The sequence below is a fragment of the Populus alba genome, chromosome 14, assembly GCF_005239225.2.
Source record: "Populus alba chromosome 14, ASM523922v2, whole genome shotgun sequence".
Taxonomy (NCBI): domain Eukaryota; kingdom Viridiplantae; phylum Streptophyta; class Magnoliopsida; order Malpighiales; family Salicaceae; genus Populus; species Populus alba.
Genome location: NC_133297.1, coordinates 12,209,313 through 12,233,616, shown reverse-complemented (window position 1 = coordinate 12,233,616; position 24,304 = coordinate 12,209,313). Strand labels below are relative to the sequence as shown.

The 24,304-nt window shown below is 30.7% G+C and overlaps 2 protein-coding genes across 2 annotated transcripts; one reads left to right on the top strand and one right to left on the bottom strand.

Annotated features, from left to right (window-relative positions):
• Positions 1-514: 514 nt before the first annotated feature.
• On the bottom strand, positions 515-3,917 carry LOC118040694 (tryptophan aminotransferase-related protein 4). The gene is made up of 5 exons (XM_035047714.2): positions 3,535-3,917; positions 2,184-2,478; positions 1,786-2,078; positions 1,226-1,506; positions 515-1,115 (listed from the first exon to the last, which is right to left on the bottom strand). The coding sequence occupies exons 1-5, from the start codon at positions 3,819-3,821 to the stop codon at positions 901-903; spliced, it is 1,371 nt and encodes a 456-aa protein (XP_034903605.1). The 5' UTR covers positions 3,822-3,917; the 3' UTR covers positions 515-900.
• A 15,342-nt stretch (positions 3,918-19,259) lies between these two features.
• LOC118051867 (tryptophan aminotransferase-related protein 4) lies at positions 19,260-22,656 on the top strand. Its single transcript, XM_035062657.2, has 4 exons — positions 19,260-19,512; positions 19,625-19,922; positions 21,931-22,223; positions 22,359-22,656. Exons 1-4 carry the CDS (start codon positions 19,292-19,294, stop codon positions 22,654-22,656), a joined length of 1,110 nt encoding a protein of 369 aa, XP_034918548.1. The 5' UTR covers positions 19,260-19,291.
• The last annotated feature ends 1,648 nt before the right edge of the window (positions 22,657-24,304 follow it).

The following is a 24,304-nucleotide window of genomic DNA, read 5'->3' as shown; positions in this document are numbered from 1 at the left end:
AGAGTTTGAAGTTTGCCATGAAGCCTAAATGCAAAAAGAAGTGGAGTAGCTAGTTACTCGGAGCAAGTAATTTCAACTTATCAACGGAATAGTCAACACCAGTTAAAACCAGAAAACATAAAGATTGACTGATCAAATTAAAAGCACAGAGGTAAATTTAGGGTTTTTACCAGAAAAAAGAAAGTAATAATACTAGTGCTGTATTCATTCTTTTGTCCGATTCAGGCTCTCAAATTAACTGGGCAGGTGTAAAACAGATCCACGTAATGGAAATCCGTTCAACTGTACTGTATTCATTTTATTTCTCGAAAACATTAATTTGAGACGATGAGTAGTAGTAGTATGCTCTGCAATTGCTTATCTGAGCTGCCGAGGAGCAGGCTTGCTTGTCGGGGGTTTTGGCTTCGTGATGTTTTTGTTGCCTCCTGTCTTCTTTATTGTTTTGCCAGCAGAACAGTTGATGATGCAGAATTCGCTAGAGGGGCTAGAAACAGAAAATGCAAGTAGAAAAACCTCACCAAACGGGACCCAGCGAATTATAAAGACACGTCAAACATCAATTATCCTAGTCAACAACAGAAACATATGGCAAATCGACATTATTACAAATACACGAAGCAGTGTTCTGCAGTCTCAGCATTACCAGAAGCAGCCAAGCTGGGGCGTGCGAATTCAAGCCACCTACGTAGACATTCACGAACAGGACGCGTCAATAGACATGACGTCTCCTTTCTAGCTACCGATACATCAAAGTCAAACAGGTAAACAGAATTTACCTCAATGACTATCTATAAATCGATCATAAAAAATTAGAGACGTGACCAGTAATGGATGAACGTGCACATGTATATACAAGGTCAATAAACATGACCTTCGTAGCTGTGATGTGGGCCACATCCTTCACATGGTTCTAGCACCTTCTTCTCCTGCGACTACCCCGTTTAATTTGTCGAGCAGTAAATCGAAATCATCTTGGCTTCTGATGAGGCTCAGGCGCACATAACGATCTTCTGCGAAGAAAAGACTGCCCTGACGGCCGGTGATATTGGCAGCTGCTTGCAGGACTGCATAACAGTGTTTATCTTCTTGCTTCTCACACTTCAGCCACCCGTAAGCTGCAATGTATAATGTATTTGAAATAGTTAACGAGATGTGGTGAATACATAAAGCAGAGCGTGAAGACCCTATACTAAAAAAACATCTCGTTTATTTGGCGGAGAGTTACCTGGTGAAGCTCCCCTGATTTGCTGGAAGTAGGTGCAGTACTTGGGCATGATTTTTTGCAGGGAGAAGCGTTTAGACGTTGAAATGACCTTGTTCAATTTTTCCCAGCGTTTCCTCATTGTCTCGTGTCCGAATTCAAATATCTCCCTTCCTCCCGTTGCAAGAACTACTTTTAGAAGTTTTAAAGCTCTCAACTGACTGTCCTTAGAAACTCCCAAGGTATTTAAGGTTAGGTAGGTTAACATTCTTTGGTAGATGTCCTTGTCCTTGATGATTGCCCACCTGTATAAAACAAATAACACACACGCTGCTACCATAAGGAACTGGCAATAGCAGCGGCAATAAAATGTTTCACAGAGAGACAAGCAATATCCACACATGTTTCCAGGAACAGCTTCAGAGAGACAAGCTACCAGACTAAATTAGGAAAGCATAATCTTGGGAATGTTTAACAACAAAAGGGCTCAAGATGCGTTCAATAGAAGTAGTTTAAACAGAACTAAAAAATAACAGAGTGCATATATAGTGTTGGGCACAAGAGTGTAATATCTTTGTTGTTACCCGAATCTAGATCCAGCATGACCAGTGAGCTTAGAAAGAGTGAATATCATCACATCACCATCTGCCGGAGCCGGAATTGCTGTAAAATGTGGCCAATAATACGCATGGTCATAGATTTCTTTGACATTTGGGCCATGGAGGACAGCCGTATTCAGCTGCCCATCAGGATTGTTTGGTGAAGTTACAAACTCGATTATTTCTGTATCAGTGTCTGACTTGTTCTTCCAAAAGGATGTATCCCCTTGAAAATGGAAATCTACTGATTGAAAAAAGTCTGTTTGCATTTCATAAACCTGCAGGGTTTTAGTAGCAACATCAGAATCATCACCGGTATCAATGAAGCATCTAGAATGTCCACCAAGAAATTAATGAAAATCAAGAATCTGAGTGGTGCAAACCGGATAAAAAGGGATTGAAGCCACCACCCTGGCAGGCGACGAGGAGTTATCTGGAGATAAAGCATAAACCGCAGCACTGAGGAGTTGGGTTGAGCCGGCACCAAACACAACATATCTTCCTTCCGTGGCTGCATTTCCTACAGTATCATGTAGTTTGCGGATGTGTCTCTCGAGCTCTTTAGAGATGGTAGACTGATCACCATACGAGTAGCTCATCCTGTGCCACCCTGCAACTAGAAGTGCACTGCTGGCTGCATTCTGCATCCAGAAGGGCTCCAAGAATAAAGGATCCCCACTGCATCAATAGAGATGATAAATGATGGCATTGTTACTTCGATCAAGAAAAAACTAAGTAATGCTAATGATTGTCAGTTATATATTTTGATTAAGTAGTACTCCAGTGGCATTATATTATTTCTCAGGAAGATTTCTGATGTGGATTAGCTGCTTACTATTTAATTTTATTAACTGTAAGTGCGTAGAATTGTCACCAAAACGTTTCAAAACCAAGCAGCGATTATAAGAGGAAATTTTTTTAATCCTTCACATTTCGTTTCTCTGCTGCTATGGAGCCTGCAGAGAGAACTGGGAGATTATGTGAAACAGAGTTTCTTGGCCTGAAAAATAATAATTCTCCAGGGGATTTGAGCTCTCAAACATACCATCGATGTTTATATCTTCAAGAACCTCCTTTCCCAGTATATCCCAAGATTAAAAAAATATATATTAAATGGCAGCTCAGCTTCACTAATATATTTACAACTTCATGTTTACAAATTTTCAGATATATTCAACCATCTTGATGATCACCATACAAATTCCTCGCATACATGGTGGGCATGATGGTTATCTTGTCTCAATGTATTCTGAGTGATAAATGTTTGTTGGGCAAAATTGATCAACCTGACAAACGGGTCCAGCTATTTTCTTTTCATCACAATTTGTATATGAAGAAGATAGATTCAATACACATGAGCTATTTCTTCTTTTTGTTTCCTTTTCCTTTATTCTTTATAACTATCGATCTTTGCTCTCTTAAACGTTTGAAGAATCAAGCAAACAACTGAAACATCAATTTCCTACAGTTCATCATTATCTGGGTTTCTCTATAATCCTAAAAGAAAAAAAAGTAGAAAAGAAAGAAAAACGAAACAATAAAGATAGGATGTGCGAAATCATGAAGTTAAAGTACTTAATCAGAAATTTAAGCCCAAATCTGGTTTTACCACAAGTAAATGTGTATATTTGAAATCTATTCAGCACCAACTCCCAAACTTGACCAAGAAAAGTCTTCATTTTGGGGTGTATGTAACTGTGTGTGGCTGAGAGAGCAAGAGGAGGAGTTAGGTACCCGTTAGCGTCTGCAGAACATTCAGGGAAGAACTGAGAACAGTCAGGGCCTCCATAGCAAGTGTTGCACTCACAAACTGGTCCTTTATTTCCATCAAGAACCAAACCATCCAAGTAGGCTCTTCCATGTCCCGAGCATGATATTGCTGCTACAGCCTCAGCTTCGGTCGCTGCCGTTTTGCTCCAACTCAGATTCCACTCACCACCCACTTTAAAAAGAAAGAAGATATTGAGAATTATTGAACAAACCAAACACAGCACATGTTTTAAGCTCTGGGTCTTGGCCATAGTTGATTGTTCTTTTCAGACACTAAATCATCATCGAGGAGGTGAAGATTTATGTAGTAGTTGGAGGGTCCACTCCGATGCAAGATTCCAGGTTAGCATGCGAGATTCACAATAATGCATGGAATTAGCTGACTTTGAAAATAAAATAAAAGGTAATTTTAATGTTTTGTGGTGTTTGTACATAAAATAAAATTATATTATCCATCATTTTAGTTTTTTTTTTAATTTGAAAAACAATGAAAAATCTAGAAAGAAAAACTGTAGAATATCTCTAAAATATGTTTTTCAAACCCAATATAGATTTAAGAAATAAAAAATCTAGATTTTTTTTTTATTAACATGGGTATCCGAGTTAATTTATGTGCATCTCGACTAATCTCATGGATCTTAAAATTAACAACCATATAAGTCTCTAACAGTTTTAAGATTTATGAGGCTCGAATTGATAATTTTTTAAAAACAAATTTAGAATCTGACTAGTTAAGATATACTTTTCAGGATTAAAAATCTAATTTTTCTTAATTGTATTAGTTGAGAAATATTATATTTAAAGATGAGTATTCAATTTTGCTTTCCTTGATTCTAATTTTTCAAAGAATCACAATGTTACTTTGTTTTTAAGCAACTTCATCTTCTCATCATGGTATTGTTTTTCCACGTTCGTAATAATTTTAAATTAAAGTATTTTCAGATCTAAAACTTAATCTGGATTCATGTATCACATATTGAATATTCCTCCAAGCTCATTGACATCATGTTGTGTGTCATCAATGGCATACTTGCTATCATCGTCTAAGATTCCCTTTCAAAATCCTGGCAAGGGCAGGACTTTAACTCGCTGAAATTTCCAATTTCTGCATTTGACGGCTAAATGCCAACGCCATGGATATTCAGGCGAATTAGTGTGTGGTTGGTGTGTGTGATTATTATTATTTTTTAAAGTGTTTTTTTAATAATAATGTTTTAAATTTTTAAAAAATATTTTTGAGATTAGTATATTAAAATAATATAAAAATATCAAAAACATATTAATTCAAAGTAATTTTTTTTTCAAATACACTTTTAAATTACAGTACCTAACATACCCTCTCCTCATAAAAAAATGAAAAAAGAAATTAAAAGATATTTAAGTTTGAATTAAAAGATATTTAAGTTTAATGTGGTGATAAAAAATTACAGTAAAAAGAATACTTAAACCACACACCAAACATAGCATGGTCAACAAAGAGAATACAAAGAAAACAAATATTTTTTGCATTTTATTCTGTCCCGTGGCTGGAAAGCAAAACCAAATATTTATATTTATATAGTCATCCATATAGATAAATTTACTTGTTTGTTTTTATATTTTAAAAATATTTTTTAAAAAAATTTAATTTTTTTTATTTTTTTATTAACTTCAAATTAATATATTTTTAGTACTTTCAAATTATTTTTATGTGTTGATATCAAAAATAATTTTTTAAAAAAATTAAAAAACATCATGGCATATATTTTAACATAAAAAATTATTTGAAAAACAATCATAATCACATTGCTAAAAAAGCTACTAGCCTCACCTACACTATATTTTATTTTTCCATGCTTTTCATGATTTTAAATTAAATAATCTTAATTTATATTTTTAAATTTGAATTTATATATCGTATATTGAATATTTCTCCGTGCGCATCACGCTGTGTGTCCTGATTCCCCGCTGAAATTTCCACTTTCTTCGTTTGAGGGCTCCACGCCGACGCCAACAACTCCATACCCCTCAACAATGGAAACGTGTGCTACCGTCGTACAAAAATGTCACAGGAAAAAAAAATTAGATAAGTAAAAAAAATATGTTTGACATGTAAAAACATAGTAGTTATATAATTATTATAAAAAACTAGTATGAATACTGAAAAAATTATAAACTTGTACTGAAACATATAGGAAATAATAAGTATTGAAATTAGACTTAAATAAAATTAGTTTCAAGTATTTATTTATTGAATTTCTTAAAAAATATTCAATCTAAAATTTTATTGTTAAGTATTAATTTTTTGTTTTTAAAGTTTCATTACTCGTTAATGGTGCAAGAAGTCTCTCTTCAGAAAGTCTTTCAATATTTCAACAACTCCATCTTATTTAAATATACTACTAAACAAGGTCTAACAAACTCAAATAAATTATACCAAATATCTCTCTACAAAAATCAAATCTAAACTCTAAAGTATAAATAAAGATTAGAAGAACAAGTTTATAAAACATCAACAACAAATAAAGGAAATAACTTAAGAAATTCCATTGATCCCTTTCTACTCATCTAAGCACTTACTTATAGGATTTAAAAACCAAAACATTAATACAAACCTTTTATATCCAATTGTGATTGCCAAATGACAACAAATATTGTTAAGAAACAAAAAATTAACGGTAAAAATCAACATATTTGATTATGACGTAATGTTATTGAAGAGCTGTTAAAAATATGAAGTTATTTCAATTGATTATATAAAGTCATAAATGAATTTGATTGATCCTCTGATTAACCTGGTTGATAAAAAAATGATATTAAAAATATCGAGAGGAATAAAACTAATACGTAATGAGAAATTAATATAATAATAATCTAATCTATATAATTGGAGACCCTGTAAATTAAGTTCATATAAGTAATAATAAAGTCATTAATGATTCTATAGCACTATAAAATAAGTTTTATATTTGATTGTGATTGTCAAACGAAAAATAGATATTGCTAAGAGAAAATCTTTTAATGGTAAAAATCAATATAATGTTAGAAAGTAGCATGCAAAAACAACCTATCTAGATTCGGATTTTGCTAAATTAAAAAAGAAAAATTAAATTAGTAGTACATCAGTTTTACACTTTTCTCATTCTAGTGTTTCGATTTTAATTATTTTTTCATTTGAAAATGATAATTGTTTTAAAACAATTTAATTAAGCACTTTTTTATATTTAATGACGTGTCATTTGCTCCTGACACGTTATAGATACTCCAACTGTTTTTATCTATATCAATTGAGTACATCAACTTTAATCTTTCTCGTTTTGGTGCAACAAATTTTTTATTATTTCAATTAAGTACTCCATTCAATCCTTCATTTTCCAAGGTAGGTTATTTTGGTAAAAATGCCCTTTAGAACAATATTATATCTAATAAATATAAGCATTTTAAATTAAATTGAAACTTAATTTAACACATGATTCTCCAGCAACCAGTTGTTTCAAATCTGCGCTCGTTAATCATGTTAAATCGGTAAGAAATAATATTTTCTTGAACGTTTTTAAGATTTAAACATTCACATATGAAGACCAAGAAAAAGAAACACGTGCAAAAAAGCCCCTCGACCCAAAAGATTCGAACAACATTTCAGAAGAACAGATGGAAGGACCTTTAAACGGACTAGTGGAGCTGACTGATGGAGCTGCAACAGTGGACGATGGAGACCTTTCAATGGTACTCTCTGGTCAATAAAAGAACCCTTGTAGTTTCAGTGGAGCGAAATAATGCATAGAAAAAGATAATCTAACTTTTGGAGCATATAAAAAACATGTGTTTTTAACTTTTACGAGGCGAGGTTTTTATTTTAAAAAATTGAACATTTAAAAATCTCCATCTGGATCTCTAAATCAAACACACACCGAATCAGATTTGCCAAGAAAAGAAATTCATAACCGAGAGAAAGGAGACAATTTCCGTCTAAAATTATAATCCAACACGATATAATATTATACTATATACATGACTCACGCGATGTCATGAATCATTTTTTTTCCATAAAAAAATTAAAAAAATTTTAGGTTTTTCTGCAAAACTATATTCAATAATCTTGGGTTTGGCTGCAACGCCTGATCTAAGAGTAATATTTATAATATCAATAATAAAATTAAACTTGCATAATCAAAGTTTAAGTGAGCCTGACTGTAACACCGAACCCAAAAATATTGGATGTGGGTCTAGCTATATAAGTTTGTGTCATAAAAATGTGATAATTAAATAGATTAATTAAAAAAACAAAGAAAAAAATCAACAAGAAGAAAAAAAACTAATGAAAAAAAAAGAAAAAAAAATTGAATTAATTGGGTTAACCCTTTAAACTAGGTTATCCCGTAAAATCTAGGATTCGCGTCATGAAAATTTGATAACTAAATAGAAAAAAAATGACAGGTTTACCTAAAATTAGCTGGGTTAACCCATAAAATCAAGTTAACACGTCAAGCCCAGGATACGTGTCATGAAACTATGAAAGTCTGATAATTAAATAGAAATAAAATTAACTTTAACAAACTAAACTAAATGACAAAAATAACTCATCAAATCAGGTTAATCCATAAACCCGAGATCCGTATCATGAAAATCTGATAACTAAATAAAAAAAAAATTAACATTAACAAACTAAATCAAACAAAAAAAATTCATAAAAAAAAAATTAAAAAGAAAAAAACAGTTATATAATATAATATAATACAATATAATAATTATTATAATATATTAATAAGTAAATATATTAGTAAAAGGCGTGACATACCTGCGTGATGCCGCAGGCTTGTGGCATGCTTGCCCATTATCGTGAATTTGTGAAAAAAAATCATATAAAAAAAAATTGTTACCATCCACAATATTTTAAAGGAAAAAACTACAAAATTATATTCTCAACCAGCTCAATATTAAAAAAAAAGTTGACAAAAACAATTATGAAAAAAAACACAAAAAAAATGAAAAAAAGAAGATGACAATTTTGGAAGAAAAAAAAAAGAGCAAAAAACAAATAATAAAAAAATAAAAAAAAAACATGTGGGGAAAGTTAATGCTAAATTTTCAACCAGCTCAATATTAAAATCATTTAAAAAAACATTGTAGCAATCTATAGTGTTTTGTGATGAAATATACAACTATAATTCTCAACTAGCTCAATATTAAAAAAAAAAAACAAAGATAATTTTGACAATATAAAAAAAAATGAAAGGAAAAAAAACATGCAGGGAAACACTATAATAATCTACAGTGTTTTATGAGAAAATCTATAGTTGTAAATTTTAACCAACTCAATATTAAAAACAATAAAAACAACAAAGACAATTTAAAAAAAAACATAACAAAAAAAATCATATGGAAAAACACTGTAGCAATCAACGATGTTTTAAGGAAAAAAAGCTAAATTGTCAACCAGTTCAGTATGAAAAAAATAAATTTGACAAAAAAATATTAAAAAAAAAATATCGATAAAAAAAACATATGAGGAAACACTGTAGAAAAGCAAAAATCATGTGGGAAAACACCGTATCAATCTACAGTGTTTTAAATAACTATAAAAGCTAAATTCTTAACCAGCTTAATATGAAAAAAATAAAATCGACAAAGATACTCCTGAAAAAAAAAATTATTTAATAAAAAACCATGTAAATAAATATTGTAGCAATCTAGTGTTTTAAAGAAAAAAAAAAACTAAATTCTCAATCAGCTCAGTAGTAAAAAAATAAAATCAGCAAAAATAACTATGAAAAAAAATATATAAAAAAGAAAGACAATTTTGGGAAAAATTTAAAAAAACAAAAAAAAAAACGTGGGGAAAGCTAAAGCCAAAGATAAATTCTCAATCAACTCAATATTGAAAAAATAAATTCGACAAAGATAATTTAAAAAAAAAACATATGGAGAAAACACTGCAGCCAAACAAAAACCATATAAAGAAAACACTGTAGTAATTCATAATGCTGCTACAAAGCTAAGTTCTCAGTCAACTCAATATATATAAAAAATAAACAAAGACTATTTTCAAAAAAAAGAAGAAGAAGTCAATTTTGGGTAAAAGAAATGAAAAAAAAAACATGTAAAAAAAGGAAACAAAAGTGAAAAAAAAACATGCAGGGAAAGCTACAGTATTTTACAAAAAAAAAACTAAATTTTCAACTAGCTCAATAGTAAAAAAATAAAATCAACAAAAATAATTCTGAAAAAAAAAACAAAAAAAAAACATGTAAAAAATGACAATTTTGATAAAAAAACAAATAAAAAAAAACATGTGGGGAAAGCTAAAGCTAAATTATCAGCCAGCTCATTATTGAAAAAATAAATTCGATAAAGATAATTTTTTAAAAAAATATACGGGGAAACACTACAGCAAAACAAAAACTATGTAGGGAAAACATTGTAACAATCCATATTGTTTTTTTTTTTTTTAAATAAACTACAAAGCTAAATTCTCAACCAACTTAATATAAAAAATAATAAAGTCTACAAAGACCATTTTGAAAAGAAAAAAATAATAAATAAATCATAAAAAGAAAAAAAAAAAACAATGTTTGAGAAAATTATAGCAATCCATAATGTTTTAAAGAAAAAAACTATATAGTTAAATTTTCGACCAACTCAATATTTTAAAAAAATTAGCAAAGATAATTTTGAAAAAAAAAAATTAAAAAAAAGAAGAAGAAGAAGAAGTCAATTTTGGATTAAAAAAAAAGAAAAAAAAACATGTAAAAAAAGAAGAAGAAACAAAAGCACAAAAACAAAAAACAAAAATAAAAATTGTTATAATGAAAAATCTACACGTTTTAGAGTCTTTTATTAATAGCGAGAAAGATAAAATTGTTGAATAAAAAATGGAACATTACTTACTGTATATGTTTCCACTAGAGAATATTAATTAGGTTCACTAAACAGAAAAAAAATGGTTAAATCATGCCCGTTCTATTTTGATATATTTAAAGAAAAAAAATTGAACATTACTTATTTTGAATAAATAATTTGAATTTTGACCGATGAGAAAAAATAAGGAATCTTAATTTCAAGCCTGTTTGTTTTTGTATTTTTAAAGTATTTTTAAAAAATTTTGATTTTTTTTATTTTTTTATTAACTTCAAATTAATATATTTTTAGTATTTTTAAATTATTTTGATATATTAATGTCAAAAATAATTTTTAAAATATAAAAAAATATTATTAATATATATTTTAACATAAAAAATTATTTAAAAAATAATCACATCAATACTACAAAATAAGCTTTCATATTGAAGATGTGGATGGCAATCCACATTGTTCGTGTTCAGTCATTTTTTCAAATGGATAGGCCTTGAGGATAGCCCTGAACGATGGACTCAACTCATGCCCGTTCTATTTTCAGTGGTTTTTTTCATAAGATTTTTTCTTCCCTTTTCCTCTAAAAACTGCCGTGCGTGTATTTATTTTCTTATTGATTCTCTTAATTTTATAAAATATACAACAAATTGCATCTCCTTCCAATCTATATTATTCTCGATACAAGACATCGGGCGACGACTCTGTTTTTTTGTTTTTTTATAAATTTTTTTTTTTTTAGTTGGGGGAAATTAAATTTTTATTGGAGTCGCTATCTAGTAATATAAGGGAACTAAAAATCCCAAATTAAACACTAGTCCCAGAGATTCGGGTATTGTGTTAGTTATGATTAAAGGAAGGTATACACCACCCTTAAAACATCATTTCAAAAGAAAATTTACCCTTACTTATGTGTTTTTTATTTAATTTAAATGTTATTATATTTCGAGCTTATTTGCAATTTTTTTTTTTAATAGTTAACGTCGGTCCCTAAAAATAGGAGACTCGTTAAAAATGACATCAATCTCTAAAAATAGAAGACTCGTTTAAAATATCGACGTTTAATCCTAAGAAGGAGATTTACGTTTGAGTTACCAAAACAAAAAAAATGGACAAAATCCATATTTGGTATTAATCCTTGACATCGGTCCTTTTCTGTAAAAAGAGACGTGTCGACAAACAACGTTCGTAGGAGATGCGTTAAAAAAACGACATCAGTTTCTAAAAATAGAAAACTCGTCTAAAATATTGATGTTTAACCCCAAAAAGAAGAATTACGTCGGGGTTACCAAAAAATTATGGACATAATCTATATTTGTTATTTAATTTTATTTTTTTTGACATCGATCCTTTTCTATAAAAAGAGACGTGTCGACAAACAATATTTGTTTATAAAAACAAATATTTTGATATCATTGAGAAATGGGTATAACTATATTTAAAAATTGAGCTTTGGACCCACGAACGATAACATAATAGGATGGGTGTTGAACCCGCGCGTTGTTATTCCTCCTTTTGTTTTATTTTTTGGTTTTATAACATGCAAGAAAATTTATATACAAAATAAAAAAAATGTTAGAAATCTAAAACAATATTACATGAGGCCACAGTATAGGTAAAAGACTGAAATACCCTCGGATTTCTCGAAAACTTATGAAAATGCCACTGGCAGCTCGTGTTACTCACGCGCGGTTACTGGCAGCTCGTGTTACTCACGCGCGAGATTTCTGGCCAACCGATGGTCGATTATGGTAGATATGAGGTCGAGGATTCTGATGGTGGTGGTCTTGACGGCCGTTGATGCTTGATGAGGGAGAATCGACGACTTCAAGCTTCGGTAACCAGCGACTATCGCGGCCTTTTTTTGCCAGATGAGGCGGATAAAACGATGAAAATTACCGGGGTTTTTCTTTACATAAGGGTAGAAACCTTTCTGTGGTGGTTCGGAGGTTGGATACGGCCGGAAAGTGGAGATCGGATGAGAGAGAGGGCGTCGCCGGCGAGAGGAGAGAGAGAGTCCGAGATTACGCTATGGTGTGAACGCGTGCATGGTATACTAGTATCTCTGAACACTGTACGACGTTGGATGTCGGATGGAACGATCGGAGGGCAGTGATTGGCTAGATCTGGAGGTTGATCAGACGGTCCGGATGAGTCTAGGTTGTGATCCGGTATGGCGCGGTGTACCTAAATTTCGGTCCACCGGGTGACGTGGCGCAACAGTATCAAATCTTAAATTATTTAAGGGTTGAGATGTGTTGGGATATGTTTGGTATTTTTTTAATTTTTTTTTAAAACAATATCTGTGAAGAAAAACTAAAAAAAATATGCACAGTAACAATTCTTTCTGTTCTTTTCTTTTTTTATTCTTTTTCTCTTCTTTTTTTCTGCCCTATACTCTCGTGGCTATTTATAGCTAATGAGCAGGGAACAACAAATTTAATTCTGAAAAAATAATTTGCACCGCTGCAACTAATATTACCTAACCTTATCTAATATAATAAATTTTTGAATTAATAATTTTGTTTTATTATATATAATAATAAATATTTATATTGGTAAAACTAAAAAATTTAAATCAGTATTAGAAAAAGCCAATTTCAACCACTAACACAAAAAAAAAACATTTGATTGGTATCAACCCGGTGAACCGGGTTTTGACTTTTGACCCGAAATAGCCTAAAAATTCATTTTTTACCCCGGTCAACATGGTTTGACCCAAATTAACCCAGTGAAATCGGTTTTTATGAAAAATAACGGTTTTGACTAAAAATGACGGTTTGACCTGAAACGTCATGAAAACTTATTTTTGACCCTGGTCGACATGGTTTGACCCGGTGAAATCGGTTTTTATGGAAAATGACGGTTTTGACCCGAAATGTCATGAAAACTCATTTTTATCCTGATCGACATGGTTTGATCCGTATTGACCCGGTAACCTCGGTTTTGGTTGGAAATGACGGTTTTGACCCGAAACAGCCCGAAACTCATTTTTTACCCTGGTCGACATGGTTTGACACGTATTGACCCGGTGACCTCGGTTTTGGTCGGAAATGACGGTTTTGACCCGAAACAACCTGAAACTCATTTTTTACCCTGGTCAACATGGTTTGACCCGTATTGACCCAGTGGACTCGGCTTTTATGAAAAGATGCGGTTGACACGAGAAAAATATATTTTTGAATTTTTATGAATAATAATAGAAATAAAATAACATTCAACAAAATCTTAGTGAATCAAAATTTGGGTTACAACAATTATTATGTTTTTTTTTTTTTAAAATATCGTTAATAAAAAAAAAGTATATGCATCGTGTAGTGATAAAGAGATTACAATAATAATAATAAAAAATACCTAAATCACACGCCGAACATAACATGCGCAACAAAAATATACAAGAAAAAACAAATATTTTTGCCTTTTGTTACGTTGAGTGACTTGGAACCAAACAGAGGCAAGAACATCTAATGTACGCTCAACTAATGTATTTTGAAACCTTGTAACTCAAGGTGTTGTTGGGTAATCAAGCTCACGCGACTTCGGAACATAACACTAATAAATAATCAGATTCAATGATAGATTCTCACGCAAAGTCGAGGTTTATATGCAGCAGCAATTTACATTCAATTCTCAATCATCTCTGCTTAAGAGTTTAGACAAGGCAGCTTCCGATCATCGTAAAATAGAGTTAAGATACACTAGTAAATTGAATTTTCAATCTTTAGACGAGGCAGCTTCCATTTTAATAGAATATCGAATAAAATCTTGGAAAGAAAGGAACATCAAATAAGAAAATTATATCCTCAAATGAAAGGGATGAGAAGGCGGCAACAACTGCAGCTACATGTAGAACTTAAACCTATGATACGTAGAATTGATTAGAGAGAATCAAATAAAAAAATTATCATAGGTTTAATAAAAATAATTTATTTAAGTACCAAAAGTAGCAATGCGAATACTAAGTAGCGCACCGATATCACGGCGGTCTTAAAAATAATTTTTAATTATAAAAAAAAAATATATTTCTAGCATCTTACTCTTTTAGAAAATATATATATATATATATATATATATATATATATATTGTTTAAGGAGTTGTCACCTGGTATTATGGTCACTAGGAACCTTAACTGATCAACAAAGATTTTATGGTACGAGGCTGGTTATGTAAAAGAAAAAATATTATCACTCTTTAAACATTCTGCCTGAGACAGACTGCATTGCTGGTTTTGTCTTAAATTGCTAAACATTTATTCGCTTATGCTATGATAACTTGTTTATAATATTCCTAACTCTGGCGTCAGTGAATATTTGATCTCAAATAATTCTAACTCTGACGTTGGGAAAAATTCCACTACGAATAATTCCAACTCTGATGTTGGTAAAAATTCGTAGCTATGAAAAAATCAATATACCTTTTTTTTTTTTTTTTAATTCCCGATCCTGATATGAATAAATTAATAAAAATATTTTTTTTTTTGGACATGCAAAATTTTTATTTCTATGCTTTCTATTTTTATTTTTTCGTTTTTATTTTATGTTATTATTTTTTTGGTACTGGGTACAGTTTAGTCTAAACTGGGTTGGACCCAACTGGTTCACTTTGGTCACTGATCTAAACTAGTAACCCCACCGGATATAATTCACTTGCTACAGTAGCAAGGAATTATAATTCGCAGCTACTGTAGCTGTGAATTATAATGCAAAGGAGAGAAGAAAATACTTACCTGGTTCTGGTGCTGCCGGAGGCGAAGATGAAGATTGGTAAGTGTTACTCCTCTCTGTTTCTGCTTTTCCTCTACTCCTCTGGTTCTTGCTTTCTTTATTTCCTGGCTTGCTTCTGTTCGTTCCTCTGTTTGCGTTTGATCTCCCGCTCGTCGTTCCCCCTCTGTCTTCTCCTTTTTTCTCTTTTGTTTTGGTTTTCCCTGATCGTTCCTCTGCCGGTTCAATCCCCCCCCTTTTTGTGTTTTCCTTGTTCTTTCGCTTCTGTTTCTGGAGGCTGGTATTGAAGAAAGATGAAGCCGATGGTGATGTAGGGGTTTCGTTCTCTCTGTATTTTCCCCTTGTTTCGTTTGCTTCCTCTTTCTCCTGCCGGTTTCTCCCCTGTATAGTTGCCTTTTTTTCTGTGTTTTATGCCCTCTTTTCCTCTCTGTGTTCTGGGTTTTTCTTCTCCAGTTTTTCGTCCAATCACACTGTCAAAAATCTTTTCTTTTATCTGCTGTGCTCAATCTTTATAAGCAACCGAACACCCTTACACCTCCTAGCATGTATTAATGGCACATCGTGGGCAAAAAACGTGACCACGTTCCTCTGCCGTTTCTGTTGAATCGGGATGGAGGAGATGAACAGTGGAAAGTTTAATGGACATTTTCATTTTGGTCCTTAAATTTTGGAAGTCTTGTACTTAAACCCCTGGTTAATTTGTAATTGGACCCCTGCATTTCTGCGCCTTTTACAAGTTAATCATTTAACTTTAATCTATTGTAATTATGCCCCCAATTAAACCCAAACTTCAGTATTTCTTCAATTAAATCCCTGATTTCATTAATTAAATTAAGTTTCAAAACTTATCAATTCTACAATTAAATTTTTAATTTGATTAATTAAATTAATTCCAAGCTCAATTAATTCTCAAAACTTATCAATTTTTCAATTAAACCCTTGATTTGATTAATTAAATTAATTCCAAGCTTAATTAATTCTTAAAATTTATCAATTCTCCAATTAAACTCTTTATTTGATTAATTAAATTAATTCTAAAGTTTAATTAAACTCCAAAACTTCTAATCATGTTGTTCTATATCTAAATTTTAATTTATTATTTATTTGTTTTTTTATTATTTTTCAATAAATAAAATAATAGTAGTAGTAATAATAGTAATAATAATAATAATAAAAAGATAAAAAATTGAATTATAACACTAAGTGAACTTAAGCTTCAGAAAATGCTTCATTACCATCAAAAGCACCATCTGTAGCAGTCTCAGGATCCTTCAGATCTGTCTTTGCCTAAAGAAAAAGAAAATAAAACAGTTCATGAAATATACTTTCACATGCATAATCACAAGAGGTTGATTAGGTGGCTTAAAAAAAATAATTGTTGTCAGAATTAAGTTTACACACCATCATAAGCTTGCCTCATGAATGCGCCTGTGATATTCTCCACAGGAATTATGGCGGAGAGCAGACCTGATAAGAACAAAGAAAGGATTGTTTATTTATTTATTTATTATTTGTTTATGATGGAGAGGAGACCTGATGAGAACCAAGACCTGATATTTTGTACTGTACAGGCCATGGTAAAATATTAGCTCTTTTAACATTGATTTTTTAGGTTGGTTATTTATTTATAGCTATTTTTTTATGTTTTTTGGGATTTTTTTTACTTCTTTCTTTGTTTTTTTTTTTCTTTTAACAATTTTTTTTTGATTAATTTAGTTTATTAATGTTAAATTTTTTTATTTAGTTATCGGACTTTCATAACATGTTTTCCGGATTTAACGGGTTAACCTGGTTTGATAAGTTAACCTATAAATTTTTTTTTTGCTTTTTATTCTTTTTAATTAATTTTTTTTGTTTAATTTAGTTTGTTAATGTTAAATTTCTTTCTATTTAGTTATTAGACTTTCATGACACATATCCTGAGTTTCACAGGTTAACTCAGTTAATTCTGGGTTGACCCGTTAATTTTTTTTTTCATAAATTTTTTTGTTTAATTTAGTTTGTTAATGTTAATTTTTTGTTATTCAGTTATCAGACTTTCATGTCCCAGATCCTGAGTTTAACAGGTTAACATGGTTTGACGAGTTAACCCGAATTTTTTTTTTCTTTTTAATTAATTTTTTTTTGTTTAGTTCAGTTTGTTAATGTTCATTTTTTTTTTATTTAGTTACCAGACATTCATGACACGGATCCCGAGTTTAACAGGTTAACTTGGTTTGACGAGTTAACCTGAAAAAAAAAAAATTTTGCTTTTTTTTTTTCTTTTTAATTATTTTTTTCGTTTAGTTTGGTTTGTTAATGTTAAATTTCTTTCTATTTAGTTTTTTTTTTCTTCTTAGAGGTTTTTTTTTTCTTTTTAATTAATTTTATTTAATTAATTTAGTTTATTAATATTAAATTTTTTTCTAAGTAATTCTCGGCTGATATTTTTAGTTTTTCTTTTTCTTTTTATGTCTTTGATTGTGGACTGCACAATGCAGTCCACAATGAAAAAGCTGATATCTTTTGTTTTTTTTTTTTTTAATTATTTTTTTGTTTAATTTAAATTATTAATGTTAAATTTTTTTCTATTTAGTTATCAAACTTTCATGACACGAATTCCAGGTTTGACAAGTTAACCTGGTTTGACGAGTTAGCCCAGTTAATTCTGGGTTAACCCATTAATTTTTTTTTTCATTTTTAATTATCAAACTTTCACGATGGGAATTCAAGGTATGACGAGTTAACTTGGTTTGAAGGGTTAACCCAATTAATTCATATTTTTTTTCTTTTTCTTCATTATTTTTTTTTTCCTGTTGGTTTTTTTTCTTTGTTTTTTTTTTCTTCTTAACTAATTTATTTAAGTATCACACTTTATGACACGACCTTGCAGCTAGACCTATGCCCAATGTTATTGGGTCTGGTATTGCAGTCCAGACACTTTTATGTTAAGGGTTAACTCAAGTTTAATGTTATTATTAATATTATTTTTAGATCAGGCGTTGCAACTAAACATAAGATTTTTTTTGGTATAACTTTACAAAAAAATCTAACATTTTTAGATCTTGATTTTTTTTAAAATGCAAAAAATAATTAACCCGTAGTATTGCGTGGGGCATGTAACTAATATGATGTAAGAGGATGCTTATAATTTTAAAAGATTTATTTATTTATTTATATATTTCTGATATGACTACATGATATGAGGTTTGAAGAAGTCCGTGCCAATTCTGGAGAGGAAAATTACATTACGCAACATGCTAGCTAGCTATAAAACCCTAGGAATCAATAGGGGGCGTGAACTACGCATCCTGATAAGATATATACAGACGTTCGGGTTGTGCTGCATTGGATAGAAAGAAACAACTAGGATTAAACAAAGACCCGTAAAAACAAGATAAATGCACTGACTTAAACTCCTGGGAGACTTGAAGTTTGCCAGAAATTTCCGAGAACGAGAACATATACAAGTAATTCATGAAAAACATGTCAGTCCTAGTATAATCTAAGATAAATTAATGGAGACGTACATAAAAGATTAAGATGCGTCGAGTTTATAAACTTTTAGCAATTTACATGTTTTTATGCCCTGTCCTGTTTTTTAAATTGTTTTTTTGCTTAAAAAAACATTAAATTACAACTTTTTAAATGTTTTACGGCCAAGAGTACTATCTTTCTGCAGAAATGAACGAGCAAGTACTTGTCTTTTCTTGGTTTTACGGCCAAGAGTGCTATCTTTCTGATCAATGTAGATCATCGATGTCAAGATTAAAGAATTGGTGGAATTTTTTTTCTCCTTATTGGCTAGGGTTTTGGATTCTAACAGTTTTGAAAGATTATATGCCCATTTTGATGATCAAAACAACCTCTAAACATATACGTTGTCCTTTTGTGAACATTCAATGAACAAGTATGAGTCTTTGTTAAATTCTCGTCCGCGAGCCTTTGTTTATTGATGATTAATTCTTATTGGCCCTTCAATATTTGTATATGTATATCTTTCTTTGTTATTACGGACTCAGTCCACTTAAAACGTGTTATGCATAGTCCTCGATCTGGTATTATATGTGACAGATTCATGCGCTGCAAAGTTACAATTAAGTCTAGGAATCAATCGAGAAATTAGATGACTAAGGTTCGAAGCATTACTTATACGTTCTTCCTAATTTGTTCAATAACACTTAATGTCTTAATGATCAGTTTGTATTTTGGTGGTGGATGGGAGCAAAGATGGACAAAGTTGGCGGCAGAAGAAGCCGAAAATGTTGCATCTATCTCTTGCTCAGGCCACGGAAGGGCATTCTTAGATAGTTTAGGTGCTGGTATTGGCGAGCCCATTTGTGAATGTAATGCTTGCTTCAAAGGCTCTGATTGCTCAGAGTTCGTTCCTGATTGTGTGGTGGATGCAGACAGGTACTGATTCATCACTCATCAGTAATCTCTAGATCTCATGTAAATTAAATCATCTATCAAAGTTACCAAAAATATATTTTCTAACATCTCGAGGCAATATTGTTGGCTGCAGTGGAGATCCCATGTTCCTGGAGCCCTTCTGGCTGAAGCATGCAGCTAGCAGTGCTGTCGTGGTTCCAGGATGGCATCGTATGAGCTACGAATTCAATGATTGTTCTCTCATCTCAAAAGAACTCAAGATGCTCATCCGAAAACTTCATGCTACTGTAGGAAATGCTAACACAGATGGAAGATACATGATTTTTGGTTCTGGGGCGACCCAACTTCTTAATGCAGCTGTGCATTCTCTTTCCTCTCATGATGATCCATCTTCCCCTTCAAGGATTGTAGCTTCAGTCCCATACTACCCGGTGAGTTTTATCATATATATATATATATATATATATATATATATATATATGATGTTCTCCTTTTCTTTTAGGCCTAACTAATTAATGTGTTACTATTTAGTGTAACCCTTTAACTTGTTCCTTTCAGTGTGATGATCTGATCTCTATATAAAAAAAATAGCATGTAAAAAAACTTACAATTCCTTTTTCTCTCGTGATTTGGTTTCTACAAAACATGATAGATATATAAATCAACAAGAAAATCAACTTGTTATTTGTTGACAGAATATAAACTTGAAAGTGTAGCTAAATTCATTAATTACCTGTCCTTAAAAACAATTTATTATATATTTTTTTTGTGCTAAATTGTTTCTCAAACTTAATTTTTTATTTTTAAAAATAGATGACAAACCAAAATTTATATGTTAATATATATATATATATATATATTTTAAAAAAAGTAAGGAGATTTTGACAGAAAAAATATTTATATAAAAAGAATTTTTAAAAAGACTAAATTTTTCTCCTCATCATCAAAACCTTATCAAAATTGTCTTTTTATGCAGACTAATGGTGGAGTCAGAATTTTTTAAGTGTGGGGACAAATTATCAACAAATATTTAATATTATATATTATGTAGACATGTATTATATTAAGAAATCAACTTGAAATATATGTATTAACTAATATCAAATAAAATTAATTTAAAAATATTTTTAAAATAAAAAAACTTACATTATAATTGTTCTTCTCTATTTTTATATTTTAAAACCACTTCATAATAACTTTATCATTAATCTCCTCAAATATATTTTTCTTAATATAAACAATCAAACTATCATTCATCTATTTTTAGTTTAGGGTGGGTTTAATGCTTGTGTTTTCTAAATCTTCCAAGGACTAGTGAAGTTCTTGACAATAATTTTATGCTGACATATGGTAGAGAGTAGCTAAAACTATAACTTAAAAGGATTGTCATGAAAAATTTATGTTGTTATTGTTGACTTATTGTTTTCTACAGGTGGGTTAAACATAAATGTTAAATATTTTTTTTTATTTCTCTATTGTGTCCTTAATTTTTTGAGTTGTCATATACTTTATTTTTAATTACTAGTAAGTTCATCGCCATCCATTTTTAATATGAAATTCATAGTAAAATACTTATCAATTCATTAAAACTAATTTCAATTCATATCTATATGCATATAATATTACTCATACACATATTAATTCAACAAGCTCTTAAATTATTATAAATCCTAACATTTTCAATAACTAATTGTAAAGGAATAAAACTAAAATTAAACAATGAAACAAATAGAAAAGATGAAGAAAACTTACCTAAAGCATAAAACATAAGAGGTTATTTACGTAACTAATTAATAGCTTAGAACATAAAACATAAGAGGTTATTTACGTAACTAATTAATAGCTTAGAACTCGAAGAGAAATTTTATATAAAAAAAAGAGAGTCAAGAAAAGCAGCTTGAAAGAAAGAAAAAAAGACTCTCGATTAATTAATAAAAGAAAAAAAAATTTAGTGAAATGTGCTAAACATATATATTATATATTATATTATGTTGCAAGTTAACAATAGTTAACTTGGGTTAATTAATAGCCAGCAAGAAAATTAAATATGTTAAGATATTATTAATATTCTAATATAAAAAGTATTTTGAAAAAAAAAAGTTTAAAGGATAATTGTATATTTTAATATAAAAAATATGTTAAAAAAAATAAAGGGGTAATTGCCCTTTTTTGACAGCATGTGGCACCGCCACTGATGTAGACAATTATATCAAAACCTTGTCAAAATTTTATCTTTATGTAGACAATTATGACAATTACTTTAACGTTAACTTGTAAAACTAACAGACACTTCCTCTTGAAAAAGACACAATTTTATTTTAAATAAACTTTCAATATACACACAACTCTCCCGTAAAAAAACACAACTTTTCTTTTATATATATAACTTTAATTTCATTCAACCTAACAAGTGCCATGGATAAAATCTGTATTTAACAGGTTTATAAAGAGCAAACACAGTTCTTCCAATCTAATAATTACAAATTTAGTGGAGAAACTTCAATGTGGAAAGACAATATGGATTCCTTGAGCAATTATATTGAGTTTGTGACTTCACCAAACAATCCTGATGGTCAATTAAAGAAAGCAGTTCTTCAAGGATCATCAGTAAAGACAATTCATGATCTTGCCTACTTCTGGCCTCATTTTACACCAATCCCAGCTCCAGCCGATGAAGACCTCATGGTATTTACAATTTCTAAGCTCACCGGCCATGCTGGCAGTAGATTCGGGTAAGCGTGTATCAGAACTCCATTGTATGTCTGTAAAATTGCAAATTGTTCTTCCACAAATACTGTTTTCCATGCCTTCCAATGTAATTAATTCGCAATGTTTTGATGATAATTCGTTTTCTTTCTTTTCCACAGGTGGGCACTGATAAAGAATGAGGCCGTGTACCAAAGAATGCTAGCATATATGAGTCTAAGTACGCATGGGGTTCCTCGAGAAACTCAATTACGAGTTTTGAAGCTTCTAAAAGTAGTCCTCGAAGAAAAAGGAAGGGAAATGTTCGAGTTCGGATATGAAGCAATGAGGAATCGGTGGAAAAAACTGAGCAAAATCTTATCGATTTCAAAACGATTTTCTCTCCAAGATCTTGAGCATCAGAATTGTTCTTTTTCCAAAAGATTCCGGGCGCCTTCTCCAGGTAATTCTCACCGGTGAACTTGTTTCATTCATGCTTCATGCAACGCTACCGTTTTACAGGACTAGTTAATTTATTGCAGCATTTGCATGGCTGAAGTGCGAAAAGGAAGAAGACAAAAACTGTTTTGAAGTGCTCAAAACGTCAAATATCATTGGCCGAGAAGGTAGCTTGTTTGGCGCGGAAAGCCGTTTCGTGCGTCTAAGCCTTGTCAAGAGCCAAGATGATTTCGACTTATTACTTCGACGAATGGAAACTTTAGTAGTGCTTGAAGAAAAATAAGAACCGACGTTTTGAAGAAAATGAAAGCAAAATCAATATATCAACGGCATTTGATGTTGGACGCCGTTTGGATCCTGGTCAATACTTTATTTTCTAATGTAGGTTATTTTAGCAAAAATACCCTTTAAAATAAGAATATATTTGATAAATAAAAATATTTTAAATTAAATTGAAACTTTTTAAAATGAAAACAAAATATTTTATTAAGAGAAAACACCTTTCATTGATGGCAAGTTATTTACATAAAGGTTAAAAACTATTTTACGATTAATTAAAACTAAAAAATAAATTATTAATACAATTAGAATATTTATTATTTAATTCGACAAGATAAATGAATATAATGTGATTGCAACATGAATGAAAAAAAAAAAAGGATTCTTTTTATATATAAAAGCACGTACTTGATTGGAAAAAGGAAACAAAATTCGGTGTACCAAAACAAAAGATTAAAAGTAAGTTCATATATTCGATTAATAAAAACTGAGAGTTGGTATACTAACTCATAAATTTCCTTTAGTAAGTGTCAACAAAAACGAAGCAATTAGCTGAGTTTGGAGGTAAGCGCATTTAATTAATTAGAAGTTTCGAAAACATTAGTGTACTTAAACAAAAATAGTAGTTAAAATTCATATAATAATTAATTAATTGAGAAATGATATGAGAATAGTGTATTAATTAATAGTGCAATCGTCCGGCTACGAATAAAGGAATGCTAAAGAGTCAACACAATATGATATTTACACGCACAAAGAGTACAAGCTGAGAAGGAGACGATGAAGTCGACTCCTTGTAGCGATGACAGCTGATGCAAATGGATATAAGCACGATCGATGGATGCCATAATTAAATGTTCTTTAATTACTGGCCTTTGCCTTTGCATTGATCGAATAAATTGTTTTTTAAAGTGAATTTTGTTTGAAAATAATATTCGCGGAATGATGGAGATGCAAAAGGAGACGATGGAAACCTTTCAATGGTACTCTGTGGTCAAAAAAGGGAACCCTTGTAGTTGCAGTGGGGTGCACACTGGCATGGCGGTAGGGTTTAGGGTTCTTCAAACCATTGTAAGTGCCTCTATTTTCCTTTAATCCAACCAAAGTGCGTATTCTCTACTACACGCCACCATACATGAGAGGAATAACACAAGCCTACTTCTAACCAATACGATTTTTTTTTTGTTTCCTTCCATGTTTAAATCTAACATTGAATTGACTAGCATTGAAGGGTAGGGCACGAGTAGAAAAAAGTAGTTTTTTTTTTTTTTAATTATTAACATAAATGTCTAGATTAATTTACATACATTTTGCGCGAACTAATCCCACGAACCCTGAAGTTAACGAACATGTAAGCCTCTAGTGACCATCATATTAACAATCATAGGGC